The sequence below is a fragment of the Globicephala melas genome, chromosome 12 (assembly GCF_963455315.2).
Source record: "Globicephala melas chromosome 12, mGloMel1.2, whole genome shotgun sequence".
Lineage (NCBI taxonomy): Eukaryota > Metazoa > Chordata > Mammalia > Artiodactyla > Delphinidae > Globicephala > Globicephala melas.
Window position 1 is genome coordinate 43,302,463 of NC_083325.1, and position 21,517 is coordinate 43,323,979.

The following is a 21,517-nucleotide window of genomic DNA, read 5'->3' on the forward strand; positions in this document are numbered from 1 at the left end:
GAAATCACCAAATATTGCCATTAGCTATTCTTAATGCATTAGAATGATGAAATGTGAGTTGATTTACGTGTTGTGATATTTTAGGAAGCACATTCTATTATTTTGTACTTTGGTAATGTTTCCATTAGGCTATGTCTACATAGTTCAGAGCTGCTTCCTGTGGTGTGCAATCCAAACTCTAATTGCACCTATAAGGCCTTGAATTTTGCTCATGACTTGAGCTACCATTTTATGAGCACCTTCAACCAGGCACTGCACCAGACTCCTCATACACAGCACCTCCAGCCGTGCTGATTCCAGCTATCTGCCATTCTTCTCATGCAAACTGCTTTTGTCTTATCAGCGTTTTCTAATGTGATCTCCCTTCTGCCTAGAAATAGCCTCCTATTTCTGCCAATCCATGTACCTTACCTTCTTCAAAATGCAGCTCAAAATTCACCTCCTCAGGCCAGCCTTCCACCACTGATGCTGCTGTCTTCCTAGCTTTGCACTTCTCCACTCCATTGCTTTACAGCCATTTCCATTTACTGACATCTTGCTGTGTTTCTTACGTCTTGCCTGTTACTCAGCCTGGTAAATGTTTAGTTCCATGAGATAAAACACTGATCCTACTTTCTTTAAACTCTAGGCATCAGTTCTTAGCAAACAATCTTGGTTCATTCATCCATTTATTGAACAAATATGTTTCGAAAACCCACCCTGTTTCTTGTACTCTGCAAGGTGCTAGGAATACAGAAAAAAGTAATACATAGTCCCTGTCCTCAAAGAGCTTGGGTTCAGGGCCCAGGGAATGTGTTAACTGTCTGCCTAAAGAACCTAGTGAGCTTAACTGTCAAGGATAACTTACAGATAGTTTAAAAACAAAACAAAAACGCCTCTCGCCAAAGTACTGTTTCCTAGATTATCAGGAAAACCATAGCTGATGTGAGTAGTTTCCATTATGAATAAAGAATTGCTTTTGCTAATACAGGTATTCCCACCACGGAGGACTTTCATAAACATACCTGGGGGAGCCAGGTCTTCTGGTGCATCTGCACAGAGATGGATATTCTGCTTTGAGTTTCTAACATAGGAGTATATTTTAGTGATTTTCTTATCACATGATATTTAAGACATAGAAATGCATACAAGTAGAAAAGATAAGCATAAAAGAGTTTAACAATGTAAAACAGTTCTTACATGATTTTGTATAGATGTGTGAATAAACAGCATCTCAAATTACAACTTTCAAATTAATAAAACCGTGTTATTTAAATAAACCAATAAATTGATGGCATAATTGAAGATAGTTCAAAGAAATCCAGTCAATCTACACAACCTTCAGCATTAGATAACCTGCTAAGAGCAAAGAGGATAAATATTCTAAACTCGAATTGGAAAAGCCATAAATGAAAATGTAGTCTGTTCATTTACTAGCAGATCCAGCTCAAGGTATAAGATGAAGCATCCATTCAACTCCTTTGGAATAATTTCTTGAAGGGGATTTCATGCAACTGTGTTTTATTGAATTTCAGGGAGGTTTCCCATCTGAAAGAATTAAAACTAAAAGTGAATCCAAGTAAGTAGAAAGTGTATTTAAAATACTACCAGTCAGGGACATCCCTGGTGTTCCAGTGGTAAAGAATCCACCTTCCAATGCAGGGGACACGGGTTCGATCCCTGGTCAGGGAGCTAAGATCTCACATGCCGCAGGGCAACTAAGCCCACGTGCTACAACTATTGAGCTCGTGCACCTCAACTAGAGAGGCCGCGTGCCGCAAACTGCAGAGCCCATGCACCCTGGAGCCTGCGTGCCACAGCTAGAGAAAAGAAAACCCATACACCACAACTAGAGAGAAGCCCGAGCACCACAACAAAAGATCCTGTGTGCCGCAACTAAGACCCAATGCAGACAATAAATAAAATATTTTTTTTTGTAAAAAAAGCTTATTCTATAAAATAAATAAATAAAATAAAATACCACCAGTCAATCCTAGGTGAGGTGAGTCCTGTTGCAGTTTTGTTTGTTATTGATAGAGAAAGGAAAAGAATATAGTGGCAGTAGAGATAGTGGTATTTTATTTTATTTTTTATTAAATTATTTTAACTCACCTAATAGTTTTATTAAATAATCCTCCTTAGAAGGCAAACAGACCTGGTTCTTAAAAAGGAATAGGTCCAGGGAGCATGGCTTTTATGTTTGAAATCTATTTAATGATATATTAATTCCACTGGAAATGTTAGCCTATTAATCAAAGAGAGAACTAAATGACAAAAAATAATAGGAAGGAAATCACATCAGGAATGCGATGGGGTGGAGGCAGTTTGCAGAGGGATGTCTCAGAAAGAAAAGCCACAGTCACTGGTGAAGCCTCCTTTAGAAAATGTAGCAGCCAGCCTGAGCCCTTGATCTTCTGCCAGCATGTACCAAGGAAACTTGCCACATCTGAATCTCACATTGCCGTATCTCTCAGTGCTATTATCACTGCAAATGCTGGCAGATGTTCTTGACATAAAACAATATGAACTCTGCTGTCATTTCTGCATTAGCGGGTCACAAAGCTCTGAAGAAACCCCAGTAGACATGTTTTCATCAAGTGCATACGAGAAAATAATAAAAGACACAAAAAGGGCAGATAATTTCAAAGCAAGATTGCTGTACCTCTGCATAGTACCTGAAAAGGACAGAGTTGTAATCACCGCTTTGAAAATAATAGTAATAATGATAAAAAATTTCAAAACAAAAATAAAAAACAATAAGAAAAAATTCACCAAAACTTTAAAACCAGATAATAAGAATTATGTAAGTAGATGCTTTTATAGGTTATTATCCAATAAACAGTCATACATCCCTTGAGTATTCTTTATCTCCCCTCCCTCCTTCTTTTGGAGAGAATCTCTCTTATCATTTCCACACCCAGCTAACTAAAGCCGATATCTGAGGGCAACTCTCTTATAACCTGAGCTTCCTACATTATTACACTGGGTGTAATATTACAGGGTGTAATAATGTGCATTTATGTGCACAGTGCAGCAGTTATGTTTGAAAATAAAGAAAGATGAAACACACCAGGGGCTACTCTCTGAGCTTCTTAAAGGGAAGGCAGGATTTAAGGAATAAATTCTAATTACTGATGATTCATTTTTGGTACTGATTTTTGCCCCACTATTTCTTCCAAAGCACCACCATGGGTCTGCCACAGTGATGATCTAAACACCCCTAAACCTTTCTCAGTTTTTATGCAAAATTTGTCATCTAGGAATTACAAATTTTAGATATTTTTTAATGAAGCTTAGAGTCTTCAATTGTTGAAGAATGCCAAAATTTTATAATCCTTTCATCTGTGCTATTTAAACTCATAATATGAGAGATTTGAATGAATGAAAGGTGATATGGATAAGGCAAAATTATATTTCACTTATAAATTACTGTAATATGAGAGACACACACAAGTGCCCATCATATTTTGATCTCAAAGAAATTTGTTATAACAAGTTCATATTATGACTGAATATTTTTTACTTTTCTGGAACTATAATCTACCTACTCCTTAAGGTACATTTAGTAAACTATTACAAGAAGTGAAATGCTTTGGGAAAATATGTATTTTAAACTACACCAGCCTATCTCTCCTAGAGGAATGTGATTAAATTGAATCCTTTTTATTTTGAAATTTGCAATGAAAAGTTTATACATTTATGTTGTGCTAAAGTTTACCAAAAAATAAAAAACAACAACAGCAACAGGGAATGCATAATATTAAAGTTTGATTTTTACCTAGTTATTGGGAAGATTTTTAGAGATTAGTTACTAGAAATTATTTCAAATGTCATATACTGGGTGGAAAAGCAAGTATCATACAATTTATTTACATTTTAAAACAATACTGTATGCTCTAATGGGTGCATAACTGTATAATAAAAGTATAAAAAAATCTCAGGGAAGGATTCACACCTACCAGGATGGTAGTAGGTGGGGGGGTAAAGGGATGAGGATGCAGTAAGGCTTTAGGTACATCTCCAGTGTTTCATTTCTTAACAAAACAAAATGAGCTGAGGCATGCATGGCAGAATGTTAGCATTTGTTAAATCTAAGTGGTACACACTGACATCTATGAAATTACTTTTTGAACAGTTGAAATAATGTATCATTTTAAGCATTTCCAATATAACAGTATTACAGAGTAAAAACCTGGTTTCTTTAAGAAAAGTATGATGGCAAAATGGAGGAACTATCAACATCTTCACAACCGACTCAAACTATTTTTGTGCTGTGTGTCTTTAACAGACATAGATGAGTGCACTGCAGGGACGCACAACTGTAGAGCCGACCAAGTGTGCATCAATTTACGAGGTTCCTTCACCTGTCAGTGCCCTCCTGGGTATCAGAAGCGAGGAGAGCAGTGTGTAGGTAAGTACAACAGTGCACTAAGCCAAGTCCTGTCTGGAGCATCTTAACTGTTTAAACCTCAGGCCTTTAAAACAAAGCACTCATCTTTATTTGGAGAATGATAGTGCTTATTTTTTCATTGACTACCAATCCATTTTCCATGTTAACAAGAAAAAAACTAGCCTTAAAGGTTGAGCATATTCTGGGTATCAAAGTTTTGGTTACATGTTAGACTAAGCAAAAGCAGAAATTTGGGGTGTGAATGAGACCACAAAAGCAACCGGGAAAATCATTTTAAATTAGTTATTTGGTACCCTAGCACTAAAACACTGGTGCTATGGGCTTCATTCACTGGTTGTAGCATAGCATAGCTTATAGCGCAAATGGTGAGGTTCAAATCCCAGCTCTACCCCTAACCCACTTTGAGACCTTCGGCAAGTTACTTAAATACTCTGTGCCTCACTCTTTTCCTTTGTACTATGGAGATAATACCAGTCCCTATCTCAGGAGCTCATGTGCAGGAGTGCTTAGAATGGCTCCTCGTTCTGGGTTGTATAGCTGTGTGCCATCGTTATGTAATGAGTTAACAGACTCGTACTAAACATTCTTTACGTGGCAAGTGAGTGCAGTGCTAGGGATGCAACACATGTGCCCTCCTTGAGAGCTCTACTTGAGCTCTCTGAGGACAGGGGCCAGGACTGGTTTGTGTCATTGTTGTCTCCCCAGTCCCTGAAGAGTGCCCACCAAGTAGGTGCTCAATGCATGCTTTTTGAATGACAGGAAGAACACGATATGGGGAGGCCAACTGGCAAATGAGAAGTAAACTAAAGTGTTCAAGTAAACTAAAGGGTTCAATCTTGAGGCCCAGCACTAGGATGAAACTCTGTAATTGACTCCCTCTGTCCACTGATTTACATACCACCTCTTACCATAAGATCAGTGAAGAGTCCTTATTTTCTCTTAGGAACAGAGGATAATGATGTGGGGACAGGCAACCCAGCACCAATTTTCACCTGAGAATGTGAGCTCTTGGTGTCAGGATGTCAACACTGAGCTCCTTATGGGCCCTGGCCCTGTTCTCCTGCCATGGGGTTGTGCATAGGTGCTGGGGCTAGCGCCCAGCCTCTGAAGAAGGACCAGGGCTTGCACTGACTGAAGCTGTGACTTAAGAGAAAATTGTGTGGAAAACTCCACAGGCACCAAAATTTTGCCCACTGTATTCGTCAGGAAAATAAACAATTGAGGGTATAAAAAGTATAGAAAAAGAAAAAACCCAGCCTACTATGGGAAGAATCAAAGCGAATGGAACTTATGGTTAGAGCCCTTTATGGTATGGCAGGAGATGTCCTTAAATTCAGATCTAGGACTTCCCTGGTGGTCCAGTGGTTAAGACTCCATGCTTCCACTGCAGGGGGTGCAGGTTCGATCCCTGGTCATCCCTGGTAGGGGAAGTAAGATCCCACACGCCACGTGGTGCCACCAAGAATTAAAAAAAAAAAATTCTGATCTAATCATGTGGCTTCCTCACTGTTCCCCTCACCCATAGAACCAACACTACATTCCTCAACCGAGCATATAAGGTCTTCCTCTATCTAGCCCTTGCCCAGCTCTATTGTATCAACACTCCTCTCCTGCCAAAATAATTACAACACTCCAGCTTTGTCCCACTAGTTACAGTTCCCCAATACATCACACAGTGTCACACTTCAGTGCCTCTACCAGAGACATGCAGTCCTAACAAACTCCCGTTCAACTCTCAAATTCTAGCTCAAGGTAACTTCCTCCGGGAGGTCTTCCATGATATACCCAAATATAATTAGTCACTCGCCCCTCTCTGCCAGTAATTCTCAAACTCTGATGTATCCTTTGTAAATTTCCAGCCTGTTATAGATCAATACTTATGTAGAGTACAGTAAGAATGTTGCAGTAACACCAAATTGTTATTCCTAAACACTTGCTCCCAATTTCTGTACTTATTCATTGCAGACTGGTCAAAATGGTCCGTGGACCCGTAGTGGTCAGCAGGACACACTTTGAGTAGAATGGTGCTCCCTCTCTCCCTTGTACACTTTTCTATTTTGATCTTATAATTCCATGCATTAATTTGTTTTCACGCCTGTTTTCCATACAAGACAGGGGTAGAATATATGTATATGATTATCATCGTTATAAACCTACATTACAAAACACAATGAAAGCAAATAACAATGGTTCAATGAATGTTTACTGGCAGAGAAGACATGCATTATTTGTTCATCAAACATTTAGTGAGGGCTGACTGTGTGCCACGTTCTAGGTATTGGGCCATCATAGTATACAAACAGATTTTACAGAATCGCAGCCCACAGAACTATTAGAAAGTACCACTTACATAATTTAGCTGTTGATATTGGCACCTGGCTGTAACACTAGGTACTAGGAAGAACCGTGCTAAAATTACTTTTAATTAGTATGAACTTTCCATTCATTCAGCTAATGTTTATTGAGCACCTACTATGCCAGACCCTGTTCCAGGTATTAAGCACACAACAGTGAACAGACAAAAGATACTTTACCTCTACCTCAAGAGGAGGAAATCTGCCTTGCATTATAGGGAGGGACACAGACAAGAAGCAAATAAACACATAATACAATGTCAAGGAGTGTCACTGGCTATAAAGAAATATAAAGCAGGTTAAGGGGGTAGATGGGGAAGAAGTTATTTTATATGGATGGACAGAGATGGCCTCCCTGAGGTGACAATTAGATCAGACACCTAAATAAATTAGGAGGGAAGCCATGTGAACATCATTACTGTTTATTTCAATATTCAAGTTAAATCAAATATATTTTGCAGCTTATTCATAATAGCTCCTTTTTTTTTTTTTTTTTTGCCTGTTTTGTGCAAGGAAGTTCACCTAAACCATCTCATGTAAGCCTCCCAACAATCCTGCCACATTGCTGATTATTACTCACAGAAGAGGAAATGGAAGCTCTGAGAGGTTAAGACCAAGCTAGTAAATGCCAGAATGAAGATTCAAACTCAGATTACCTTGCAGCCACTTGAGCACACTGCCTTCCACACTTTTAGTTATTAAAGTACTGGAAGGGTTCAGCATAAAGTTTTGTTTTGTTTCATTTTTTCCATGAGATAGTCACTCCATAGTATTACAGTGATTGTGCATAATTGTTATTTTTAATTACACATGCCATATTGGAGTTGTCACAAAGTGTAGAATCATCAATTAATGGAATTCTATTATGCTTCTAAAATAGTAATCCTACTTTGCAAGTTCTCAATTGAGCATTTTATAGTTGGAAATATTTATACGAGAAGGACACAGGCTGGAACACATTATCAGTGTGTCAGAAGGGCACTCTCAAGAAGTAACTTGTTTAGTGTCCCATTCCTTCCATAGCGTTCTTTCACGTGATTCTCACAGAAACTTCATAAGATACACACGCAGCATTACTATCCACATTTTACAGAAGAAAAAACCTAGATACTGAACATTTAAGTGACTTTGCCAAGGTCACCAGCTGAGCAACAGCACGTACCTCCTTTTATTAGTTTTACGCTACATCACTCAATTCTTCCATAGTTCTTTTCTACTTCTATCATTATAAATAAGCTTTTAGATTCCCAGCCTGACATTCTCACTTATATGTGAAATAGTTTTAATTACTTTTCCCTCTTTAAGTCTCAACCAACCCAACCAGGTTTATGAAGTCTTTGTTCTTAACATCTCATTTAACTGCAGAGGGCAGACCAAAGTGTATTTAAAGCACAGATACTCTAATTTTTTATAAAGAAAAATAATTACTTTTAAAAGGATATCTCTAGATAGGTTTTCCAGATAATGCTCTGCTGAGAACTTGAGATTAAACAGCTCAATAATAGTAATTTGGATAGTCAATAATTTGGTTCTTTTTGTGTTATACTTGATAACCTAGATATAGACGAATGTACCATCCCTCCATATTGCCACCAAAGATGCGTGAACACGCCAGGATCATTTTATTGCCAGTGCAGTCCTGGGTTTCAATTGGCAGCAAACAACTATACCTGCGTAGGTAAGACTTCTGGAAACAGTCATCCTGACTGATTTCTGTCTTCCCAAGCCACACTGCAGTATTTCCAGTTTTCTATGTTCTTGAGTAAACTGGTTTCCATCAACTTCCCTGCATAAAGCTGAAAAGACAGTAACCAATCTGGTTTTTTAAAACACATCAAGATGTGAATGGAAAAAAATGTTAACCTTGGTTTTAGTTCTCTTCTGTGAGTGTATCAAAAAAAATTTTAACTACAGATCAATTGATATACACACACCAATTAGTCAAGAGTGTGTGATATAAACACTGAAGGTGCCAAAGGGGTTACTGCAAGTTCAAATACATAAACTTTCTGCTGAAAGTGCATCTGATTTTTACATGCTTCTTCTGCCCTTTCAGAATGCAATGTCACGGCACACAATTTTAAGATTGGCATGACATGGAAAGAATCTAGTGCAGGAAAAATGCCTTTTCACAATATTTTCAGTGCCTTAGAGCATTGCAAAACTCTGTATGGGTCTCAAAGGCTTATGTTATAATTGTAATGGAATTTAACAGGACCCATTTAAAAAGTACTAAATAGCACAGATAAATCTTCACTACAGCATGCTGAGAGACCGTATTAGTATATGTCTTATATCAATTATTTATAGACTTGGCATTTTGCATCTGAACAACAATACAAGAAAATAGATACTGGAATGTATGTTTATTAGAATCATTAAATTCTTTTGGAAAGATTCATCAAACACCAAACTAACTGTCATTCCCAGAAAAAAAAATATTCTGGTATTTTTAAAAGAAGTATATGACAGATGTTTGAAGTTGTTCCAACAAATATGAAACCTGAATGGATGTTCTCCAGTGAGCTTCTGCAGAGCAAAGAATCCAGCTAGGGAATTACTCACTTATCATCGGATGACATAGGTACAAAAGAGCAAGGCTATGTTTAAAGACATAGATATATAAATGTGTATAACCTTGCCTTTCAGACATAAATGAATGTGATGCCAGCAATCAATGTGCTCAGCAATGCTACAACATTCTTGGTTCATTCATCTGTCAGTGCAATCAAGGATATGAGCTAAGCAGTGACAGGCTCAATTGTGAAGGTAAAATATTGTCCAAATAATTAGTAATCATGGTCCACTTCCTGTGATTGCTGTTGCTTTAATCCAAGTGTGTACCTGTTTACGAAAGCAAATTTTTATCCATGGAAATTCTGTTCTAAAATCCAGTTAATTTAGTTCAATTATAATATTGACTTTTTAGTATGTTTTCAAAAGAAAGGAGAAGAAACAAAATAATTGAAATATTAGTTGTAGGCTGGGTCTGATAATTAGCAAGGGTGCTCTAGTGTCTTGTTTCTCGAGTGTGATGCAACGGCTAGCAGCAGTGGCATCTCCTGGGAGCCTGTGAGAATTGTAGAATCTCAGGCCCCAGCCCAGACTACTGAGTCAGATTCTGCATCTAATGAGAACTCCAGGTGACTGGCATGCATGTTTAAGTTCAAAAATGGCTGATTGCATGTCAAGAACATTAGAAGAGAAACCAGGAGACCTGGCCCCTAGTCATGCCTGCCACTGTGTAATTCAAAAGGCATAAGACATCCTGAAGGGGATGCCATTGACACTTCATGCTCCCGACTTCCTCACAAACGCTCCCACCTTTTCTTGGGACAGCACCATTGAGAAATGCAAAGCATTCTGCCAGGGCATCACCTCTAGAAGCTAGCACAGGGATGGAACTTGGAGTTCAAAACTCAGATGAACTTGGGAGCAGAGCCACCCAATTTCTGAGAAGGCAAATATGAATCTGCATCACTGGGTGGGTCTGCCAAGCACAACATGAAGATCATCAACCACAAGCCAATTCATTCAGTCTGCTCAGCTAGTATGGTTAGTTCCAGGATTCGCCAAACTGTCAGCAATAAGTGAGTAAAACTGATGGTAAGAAAAACTCTCTGTGCTGTGAAGCTCTATGGGAAATGAGCTGATGTGGTTAGAATTTGCACTTGAGCTTCTTATAAAGTATTGTATTTCTGTTTCAGAGTATGAAGTGTTAAAAAAAAATTACCAAACTAGTGACATGTAAGTTTTCAACTCTGTCTTATTGCTCTTGTCTGGTTCAACAGACATTGATGAATGCAGAACCTCGAGCTACCTGTGTCAATATCAATGTGTCAATGAGCCTGGGAAATTCTCTTGTATGTGCCCCCAGGGATACCAAGTGGTGAGAAGTAGAACATGTCAGGGTAAGTTTACTGTTTTCATATCTGTTAAGTTTTAACCAGGAAAAGCAGGGAGGAAGTTGTAGGATTCTCTATCACAGACTTTCATTTTTTACAATTTGAGCTCTTTTTTTTCCCCTGTTGATCATGAGACATGCACATCTCATAAAGAGGATATTCAGTGTTAACTCTCTTTGAAATTTAAAGCAATCATTTTTCTTTCTTAAAATAAATAATTTTAATAAAATATTGGTATGCCTTCTATATAGCCTACATAATCCCTATGATATATATCCTCTAATCATCCACCAGAAAAGATTCAATTATTAAAATATTTCACCATGAGTTTCAGTGTAGAGCATAAGCTTAATGTGTGGTTAGGTGCACCTCAAACTGATCTGAATTCTCTAAAACACCAGGATTATAAATTGGATAGTAATTTAAGTGTTGAGAAAATCAGCTTCATGTGTATTAAAAAGTACTTGAATACTTCAGTAAAAAAAAACTATTAATCCAAAAATAGCTAATGTCTTCAGGTCCAGTTTTAAAATAAATGTTCAGGTGATTTTCACAGCTACATGTAGGTGGAAGAAGTGGCTCTCTACATGGTATGATTTCAGAGTCTTTTTGAAAGATTTGAAAATGTGCACCCTCTCCTCCCTACCTCCTGCATGTAGCTTAAAATTTCTTTAACAGGCAAAAGACTATTCAGGTAAAACTAAAACTAGATAATCCAGGAAAAATTGGTACAAACACAGGTTTACATAAAGCAATGAGAGAGTGAAAAAAAAAATGACTGAACTTGAAGACACAAAATCTGTTTGAGACCTAGCTGTATGGCATTCTATCTATACAATTTGAACAAATTATCAAACTTCTCTGAGCCTCAACTTTCTCATTTGGAAAAGGGAGTTGAGGGAATGAAATGGAATAACATACAGAAAAATTATTTATAAACTATAAAGACTGTAAAGTTCAAGATGTTTTTATGAAATTTACCCAGCAATATAAATGACTAGTAGCAAATCTTCTCTAGAAGAAGGGCAGTAAAATATTAAGAAAGGAAAAGATCAAGGAAAGGAGAGACTCAGGATTCTCAGTCTATATCATGATTTTACAGGGAAATATTAATTCACAAGAACATCCATGACCTGAGACTTTATAGTGTGCATGTGATCATTCAACTAGAATCCAACTACTAAATATGAGCATAATCAGAATGTAGTTCATTGCACAATAAACATCTTTCTACCCCTTTCCACATTACTAGAGACTCTGTAATGTTAATTGTGGAGAAACATTGCATTCCAATGGTTTTACTTTCTGAACCCTAATTGAGACTTTTAACATGAATATTACATGCAGGAAAATGTTAGCCAGTGGGATTCCTTAACCAATTTCCCTGGAGTCCTGAAACAAATGTCTATGTGTTTCTGATCATAAATGGATTTGACACCCAGCAAAAGACAGAAACAAGTTAACATTCAGTGGAATCTTACCAGCCTACTCTATTTATATCTGTTATAACGAAAGGTGAAAATGCAATGGAATTGCAAATAGGAGATTCATTAGAGTTATATCTTGAAGAATGTTTGGTTAAACCAAAACATTTTTTGTGAAAGAGACTTACCATTCTTTTAGGGTGCAAAACAATTGGTTTCCCCCACTGAAACCATTCCTTCCCAACTCTGTCCACAGATTAAAGTAAAACCAAAAGAGTCTGGATTGTTACCTTTCCCAAAAAGGTTTATTTTGGGGATGAAATAACTGTTCTCATTTCCACAGTCTTGGAAAAATTAAAACTCTGTGTGTGTGTGGTGGCAGGTTGTGGGGAGGGGAGAGGGACAGTGGGGAAGGAGAGAAACAGAGAGAGAATACACAGATACACAGACACACATTCATCAAATATTTTAATACTATTAATCATTTCTGAAAAACCTTCCAAAATGATTAAGGAGTTGATTAAGCTAGGCTCTAAATTACTGGAAGTAATAAATAAAATTATCACATAAAGTTTCCTTTTGCTGCTGTTGAACTCCATATAACAAACCAGTCTTCACTTTCCCTGTAGCTAAACAGCATCTTTATTTTTCAAAAAAGTGAAAAATATTGAAAGGACAAGTCAGTTGTGATTTCTTCTGAGGAATCTAAGTTCTTTCTTTAGCCATAGCCAGTCCAAAAGAAGATACTTTTTGTAACTGACTCTTGGAAACTGCATAGCTTTTCCAGTCTCCTCTTGGGTTCCAGATAGCTTTTGCCAGTTTGGAAGCTAAAAGAAATTTTTTTCTCCAAAGACAAGGAATGGAATTATTCTCATTTAGAGGATGCAATACCTTGCAGTGGAGAGATGCCTGTCACTAACTATATGAACTTGGATCAGCCACTTAACCCTTATTTGTTTTCCCTTCATGCCAAATAGAGATAATATATTTCTCACCATCTCCATATGGTTTGTGTGAAGAGCAACTTGGTTCAATTTAATATTTCTTAAAATCCAGGTGCCCCCAGTGCACTCATGCTAGGTGATAAAGGGATAGAAAGATGTGCACAATAGCCTTTGCCCTCCAGGAGCTTACAAGCTATAGAAGGATTAAGACAAACATGGAGATTTCAATAATGCAAAGCAAAAAGCAATAAAGGCCCCAGAAAAGGAACATGAGATATAAGAATTCAGAGAGAAGAAAGAGATCATATCCCAGCAACTAGGCCATGACTACCTGTAAATTAATGAATGAAAATATCTGATTGTGGGGAAGGAATGACTCAGAAAAGGCTTATATTGGATAAAATCTAATCACTATTCCAATGTAAAGGGAGACAAACATACATAGGGATATGGATATTAATATAATTTTCATTGTTGTAAATGTAATGGTTCTCTAGCATTGTAAACTCTTCTCTCAGATGTCATCTGGGAACTCCTAATTCCCAAATCTAAATTCAGTCTTTGTCCATCCTGGCCTTCCCACAACCCTCCTTCCAGGGACCCTCTCTAGCTCTGACCTCCTTGCACTGCCTTTTCCTGGGTTGCCTCTCACCGCTGACACTGACGGTCCCTTCCTTAATTCCCCTTCTTCCCCATGTTCTTTAAATAGCCATGCTCTACATGGTAGGATACTTCATAGCTTCCCTTCTTTTGCTGTGAACAGCTTCCTATGAACAGTGTAATCCACTCCCAGAACATTAACTATCCAGCAGCATGCTACAGCTTACTGCAACCACATACCAGCCTTTCCCTCTCTCCCAAGCTTCTGAGCCTGGCTATAAACTTCCATCTCCATAGTTTTTGTTTGCTGCTTTCTCAGCCTGGAAGGCCCTCCCCACTGCAATCTGAAAATCCCATCTAACCACCACCCTATTCAAGGCCAAGGTGAGAGGCCTCCTCCTTTTTTCAGCTTTCCTTAATTCCCCAGAGGGCAAGAAATAGTATCTTTCATTTTTATTTAAGCAAAGTCAATGGAAAGCATTTGGCTTTGAATTCAACAGATGAACAATAGGTGCTTGATAACATACCATGAAATGACACATATTAATCTGTAGAGAATGGCTCCACTACATCTGTCATGAATTAATGCAATGAACCCAGGTCCCACCAAGTCTTGTGTCTAAAAGCAAATTAAACACAGTCCAGATTCTTATACACCTCCTTCCAGTGGCAAACTGGAATCTGCCACTTACGCAATTTACTTATATCAGTAAACTCTTTGACTCTACATCTCTACAGATATAAATGAGTGTGAGACCACAAATGAATGTCGGGAAGATGAAATGTGTTGGAATTATCATGGCGGCTTCCGTTGTTACCCACGAAATCCTTGTCAAGATCCTTACGTTCTAACATCAGAGAAGTAAGAAAAATCAGAACTTTTGAAACTGAGAATCTTTTGGTTTTACCAAGCCTAACCGGTGAATACTTTTGTTTGTCTCTGCAGCCGATGTGTTTGCCCAGTCTCAAATGCGCTGTGCCGAGAACTTCCCCAATCCATAGTCCACAAATACATGAGCATCCGATCTGATAGGTCTGTGCCATCTGACATCTTCCAGATACAGGCCACAACCATTTATCCCAACACTATCAATACTTTTCGGATTAAATCTGGAAATGAAAATAGAGAGTTCTACCTAAGAGTAAGTATCCCGAGGGCAGCCTTAGCTGTTGAGAAAGTTCCAAGTTTGTTGTTGTTGTTTGGTAGTAATTCACATAGAAAGAAAGCTAACATTTAAAGAGTTTTTTATGTGCAGGCATTGTGTAAGCCCTTCCAGTGTGCATTATCTCATTTAATCCTCTTGGTAATGCTTGGTCAGATTAATATTTATCTCCATATTTTACAGAAAAGAAAAGTAAGACTCAGGGAGATGAAGTAGCTTCTCTAAAGTCACTCAGATAAAAGTTGCACACTCTAACAGAGTTGTGTGTGACCACCAAAACACAAGCCTACACACACACACACACACACACACACACACACCTCAAATAGATACCACAGATCAGTGATAGCTATTTAATTGTACATAGAAAAAATAATTCCTGGAGAGCTTTTCAAAAACGCTGAATTCCTTATTGTTACATTCGCAAGATTATTTACATCTGCACCAAAACTAACACTCAGAAGTATCTGAGAAGTGACCCCAACTCCCCACCCCCCGCACCATGTGTACAACAGATAGTTGTACCATTCTTGCAAATTTCCAGGCAGGCAATGTGAGGTGAGGTGACGTTTATGTTTTCCCTTTCTTTCATTGCCTATATGAAATCTTTCTCTGAATTCTGCCATTTCTCTCTCCACAGTGTCCCCTGGGTTATCTTTGTTTCCTTGTGTCTCTGCTTCTCTTCCTTTAAAGATGATTTTGAGATGAACCTATTAAATTGTTATTATCTGAACTGTGTGAAATTCATTTAGAGTAAACTTCTTACAGATATCTAGTATATCTCAAATTTCTCTTCCTTTAAACTGGCTCTTAGCACCTCTCTAATCCCTCCAAGGGCTTCCCAGCAAATCTCCCTGACTCCAGTGCCTCAGCCTTCCAGTCCCCCCTGCAAAATCTTAGCAAGTTCATTTTAGGTTAAAATTCCGACATATTTCAAATACGGCTCACCACTTCATGTGAAAATGATGGCACCCCACCAAGCAGTTTGCAGGGTTACGGTAAGTCTTTCACGCTAAGGATGTTATTCATCCAGTTCCAATTTTCTCAAAACTCCTTTGGGCACTCTTCATTTTTAATCAGACTTTAAGGTCAATATTTCATTTTGAGAATATGAAAAGTAAATTGGGAAATTCATCCTCGTGGTAAAGTTTACAGATTTTTAATGTTTACTCGTTTATCCTGTTCTTTGATATATTAAGTTCCTTTCCAGCTCCAGAATTATGTGACTCTGTTTCTTTGCCAGTAAATTAGAAATGATTAATCTCTCATGACCAACTTCTGAAGAGAAAAACCCAACCCAAAATACAATCTATTACTATTCTTTTTTCTAATAACTAAAAATAAACTTCTTTAACATTTGATGTTTAAATTTGAGATATACTAGATATCTGTAAGAAGTTTACTCTAAATGAATTTCACACAGTTCAGATAATAACAATTTAATAATTTTAACCCAAAGAAATAACATTATTTGTAACCCATGGCAGTAAAATAGGTTCATCTCAAAATCATCTTTAAAAATAATTTTCCATTTTGAACTCTTAGCCATAATTTAAGAAAATAAAATTTCTTAGCAGAATCAACAAAGAGTTAAGCAAAGTACCTGTATGTTTTTATTTTTGCAATAAACATGGCACTTTTAAATTTTTATGATTCATATCAGTGAACTTATTGACTTGATATTTTCAGATATAAATACAGTGTTTTTCTCAAGTAAAATCCTTTTTTATGAATGATATAAAACATTGCCAATTTTGATAATCCCAGAATTAAATACTACTATTTGAAACCAAAAAAGCATTTAAAATAGGAAGATATTTCAAGACTATTTATTATCACATAATTCAAAAAATAGTTGTATCAAATCCTACAAAATTTTTCCACTGAAATTCCACTTGCGCAGAGGGCATTTAATCATAAGACTCCATCAGCAGGCCTTAATTAAGCACCTATTATATACTCAGCTTCATGCTAGGTGCATGTAATACACAGTTCCTTACTTCAAAGAGCTTTAAATATTACTTTGTGGCATAGTTAACATCTATGAAAAAAGCAGAGGACAAATTTGTGTTTAACTCCATGCTCCAAGACATCAAAGAATTAACGTGGGCTGCAATAGTCAAAGAATGTTTCTTGAGAAACATGAGGCTGGACCTTATCCTTGAAAGGACCTGTGGGATATAGGATTTTATTTATATTCCTTTTGGGACAATACTGAGAAAATCTTCTTCCCTAGAAAAGGGAACATATTAGAAAGAAGTAATACATGAAATTAAAGGTAGAATACCATCCTCCACCCACACCGACCAATATCTATCCTTCCTTACTGAGACTTATTTTTCTTCACAGCCCTTATCACCACCTTGCATAGTATTTATTTGTCTGTGTCACCTACTACCTACTAGAGTGTGAGTGTAATAAACAGAGACATTACCTGTCTGTTCACTCTTGTATGCACAGCACATAGAATGAATGGTACCTGGCACATTGCAGGTGCTCAAAAAATATTTTTAAATGAATACATTAATTCAATCAACATCTTCAAGGTATCACTGTTACCTATAAGAGGCAAGCACCATGCTAGGTTCTAGAGACATAGCAGTGAATAAAAGCAAGCCAATTCCTACCACAGTGGGGCTTATAGTTGAGACATCAAACAAGTGTTCACAAGTATGCTGAGCGTTACAACTGAGCACTGCAGATTGTTCATGAGTACACCACAAGTTAACCCCTAACCAAGGCAGCAGTGGTCTGGGAGATTCCTAGAAGAAGTAGATTTAAGCTGAAGACTAGCAACAAAAGACTAGCAAATGGAAGGAATAAAAAGCAGACAAGTTGATCTGGAACTCCAGGTGCTACAGGCAGAGTGGCTTGAGAGGGACCTGGAGAGATGAGCAGGGCCTAGATCACACAATGCCTGACAGACCATACTAAGGGTTTCAAGTAGAGGAGTTGCTATCAGAGTCTCATGTTAAAAAAGATACCTGGCTGCACTGTAGAGCCTGGATTGGAGTGGAGCAAGAATGGAAATGGAGAGACCAATCAGTAGCTCAAAAGATGGGGGACTAGTGTGGTAGCCAGTGAGTCCAAAAGAAGTGGACAGATTTATGAAGATATAGGAAGAAGGACATGGCTTGGTAACCCATTTGCTATGGGGAAGTGGAGGAGAAGGAAGCGTCAAGGATAACCTCCAAGTTTCTGTCTTGAGCAACAGTAAATGGTGGTACCATTTACTGAGATAAGGAAGAAGGAGCCAGTGGAGAGAGGAAGGTGAGGAGTTCAGTTTGGACATACTGAGTCCTGTTCACCATGAGACATCCAAGTAAAGATGAGTAGAGAATTGGATACGTGGGCTTGGAATTCATAATATAGACTTTTAAGTCACTGGCAGATATGTGATAATTGAAGCCATGGCTATGGATGAGATCACTCAGGCAGAGTATGTAGGAAGTAGGTGAGATCACTCAGATCTAGGCACTGTTATAGTCATCCATTACCTCAGCCTACAGTTCTCTGGCCATCTCATCTCCCATAACCTTCAGCTTCATGTCACTCTGCCACCACCCCATGGCCACATGCTGGACTTTGTTATCATGCAGAACAGTTCCACATCATCATCTTAGTCTCAGGTGACCCCCTCAGTGACTGATTCTCTTTCCTCTTTTTCATGCCCTCACTCCCACTCTATCTGCTCTTCACCCTCACAGTGATACTAATCCTCTGACCCCTCACCCACCATTTTCTTCCACTCCATCAACTTCTTGGTGGACCCTTGAACTACTCTGTCACCAACACCTCAATTCCCTGTCCAACAACTCTAGATCAATTACGTAATCCACATCTATTTTCACACCCATCTTGTCAGCACAGATTGGTAATACTATAAATCTCCAACTTCAGATGTGTCCTCAACAATCCTATTACTTTCTTTTATTTCTTCTCTTCAGCCACTGATCGCAAATGTCCCCATATTCTTTAAGTTCTTATACCCTTCATTTTCAGTAGGTGACCTCATCTCCTACTCTTCTGAAACCACTGAAACCAACAAGCATAAATTACTTGAACTTCCCATCCCATCCCTTGCAACCTTAAGTCCATGTGTTCCCCTTCTAACCTTCTCCTTTAAATTTTCCAAAGACAAGGTTTCACTTCTATCAATCAAGGCCAACCCACCACCTGTATTCTTCACTCCATTTCCTCCGGAACCTTGTTCTATCAAACTCTAATATACCTCCTACATATTTAACTTGTTTTCCCTCTAGATGTTGCCTCCTCTCTCCCTTCTCCCTTCCTAGCCAAGGTTCTTAAAGCACAGTCTGCAATCACAGTCTCTATTTTCTTATTTCCTAGTTACACTTCTGTCTTCTATTCCCACTACCCTACTGAAATTGCTCTGGAAAAAAGCCACCAACAGCATCCGCACTGCTATATTCAGAGGCATTTTTCAGTTCCAGTCACCCTCATCCTCCCCTGCTGTATTGAACACTGCTTGCCATTCATCTGTTTACCACTTAATTATCTATTTCTTCTCAGCTTCCTTCAATAGCTTCTCTTCTGCCCATTCCTTAAATGTTGGCCTCTCACAGACCCAGTCTTATCACATATACGTTCTCTTCCTTGGTTTAATGTCCACCTGTTGACGTGACTGCTAAATCCTAATTCACTGTTTCTATCCCTGCTCTCCTCTTGGCATTCAGATTCACACATCTACCTGCCTGCCTGTCCAAACTCATCTCCCTGCGCTCTCCAGCACCCATCATATTGTTCATCAAAGTGAAATTGCATCCAGTTCTCCAGAACATCCTTCTTTACAAAACTCCCACTTATTCTGGGTGACTGTCCTCAGGCATTCAAAGGCCTTCCCTCAATGCTTCAGGGTCCCTCTGTTTTTCTCTGTGAATACACACCTCTGTGTATCTTCATATATACCCTGCATATCCCTGTATATCTTAGCATTTGCCATATTCTATTGAAATTAACTACTTACATGCCTCTTCACCTACTAGAATGTAGACATATCCACAATGTTGAGAAGTGAAAGATGACAAATTTGTTTATCAGTTCAAAAAACTATCAGATTCTCACATGAACTCCAGTCTCTATAAAGGCTAGAACTACTCAATAAAAGTGAAGAGAAACATTAACAGAGAGAGATGAGTAGAAAACAAAGAACTATCAAAAGAAAGCAGGTCCCTGTATCTGGAACTAATGACTATGGGATAAGGGATAAGATCCAGAAGGATTAGAACCAAGAAGGGACTAAGTAATGACTTTAATCCTACCTCAAAATTCTTCACTTGGGCTTCCCTGGTGGCACAGTGGTTAAGAATCCGCCTGCCAATGCAGGGGACATGGGTTGGAGCCCCGGTCCCGGAAGATCCCGCATGCTGCGGAGCAGTTAAGCCTGTGCACCACAACTACTGAGCCTGCGCTCTAGAGGCCGTGAGCCACAACTACTGAGCCCGCGTGCCACAACTACTGAAGCCCACACACCTAGAGCCCATGCTTCGCAACAAGAGAAGCCACTGCAGTGAGAAGCCTGTGCACGGCAATGAAAGAGTAGCCCCCACTCGCCACAGCTAGAGAAAGCCCACACGCAGCAATGAAGACCCAACGCAGCCAAAAATAAATAAATAAATTAATTAATTAAAAAAAATTCGTCCCCTAATTCTTATAGGAAGTGTACTCACAAATAATAGAAACTGCAATACAAGAAAAATTATTCTCTCACTCCCTCTTTTTTCTTTTATTTTAGCAAACAAGTCCTGTAAGTGCAATGCTTGTGCTGGTGAAGTCGCTATCAGGACCAAGAGAATATATAGTGGACCTGGAGATGCTGACAGTCAACAGTATGGGAACCTTCCGCACCAGCTCAGTGTTAAGACTGACAATAATAGTGGGACCATTTTCATTTTAGTCTTTTAAAAGAGTCCACTATAGGCATTTAAATCAGCCAAAGAATATTGTTATCTTAAAGCACTATTTTATTTATAGACATATCTAGTACATCTACATCTATATACTGTACACTCACCAATAATTCAAACAATTACACCATGGTATAAAGTGGGCATTTAATCTGTAAAGATTCAAAGTTTGTCTTTATTACTGTATGTAAATTAGACATTAATCCACTAAACTGGTCTTCTTCAAGAGAGCTAAGCATACTCTTTTCGGTGAAACTTGGATTCTTTTCTGTAAAAGTGGGACCAAGCAATGATTGTCTTCTGTGGTGCTTAAGGAAACTTACTATAGCTCCACTGATAGTCTCGTAAGGAGGCAGCCATCATAACATTGAACAGCATGCAAGTTCAAGAATGAGTTTTTTAACTGCTTGTAAGAAAATGGAAAAAGTCAATAAAGATATATTTCTTTAGAAAATGAGGATCTATCATACTTGTGTTGGGTTTTATTTTCATGATCAGTCTAAATGTAGTTGTTTATTACATAGTAGTAAATCATTATCACATAGTATAGTGGTTTCTATAAGATATTTTAAATTTTGTCAGAAATTTTTGTTATGAATGTAAAAAAGCACAGTAATCAAAATTCCCCAAATGAATAAGATATCCCCTAGAAAATCATTATATTGAGAAATCTATGGGGAGGAGGTGAGAAACAAATTCTTTCTAAACCACTTTGGAGTTGACCTGAAGAAGCAAACTCGGTGTACTAGTCAGTTTGAATTGCTATAACAAAATATTACAGACTGGGTGGCTTATAAACAACAGAAATTT

General features: G+C 38.1%; 1 protein-coding gene and 1 long non-coding RNA gene across 4 annotated transcripts in view; one reads left to right on the top strand and one right to left on the bottom strand.

Moving 5' to 3' along the window:
- The window catches only part of EFEMP1 (EGF containing fibulin extracellular matrix protein 1), a 68,283-nt gene extending 47,128 nt beyond the window's left edge, over positions 1-21,155 (top strand). For all 3 annotated transcript variants that reach the window (XM_030877263.3, XM_030877273.3, XM_030877265.3), the window contains 7 exons: positions 4,268-4,390; positions 8,303-8,422; positions 9,394-9,513; positions 10,536-10,655; positions 14,356-14,479; positions 14,564-14,759; positions 20,536-21,155. In XM_030877263.3, coding sequence (XP_030733123.1) covers positions 4,268-4,390; positions 8,303-8,422; positions 9,394-9,513; positions 10,536-10,655; positions 14,356-14,479; positions 14,564-14,759; positions 20,536-20,697 — 965 coding nt within the window. In that variant the 3' untranslated portion in view covers positions 20,698-21,155. The remainder of the gene's footprint in view (positions 1-4,267; positions 4,391-8,302; positions 8,423-9,393; positions 9,514-10,535; positions 10,656-14,355; positions 14,480-14,563; positions 14,760-20,535) is intronic.
- LOC115863980 (uncharacterized) overlaps positions 1-21,517 on the bottom strand; it is a 193,993-nt gene that overhangs the window by 13,843 nt on the left and 158,633 nt on the right. The gene's annotated exons all lie outside the window — the stretch shown is intronic.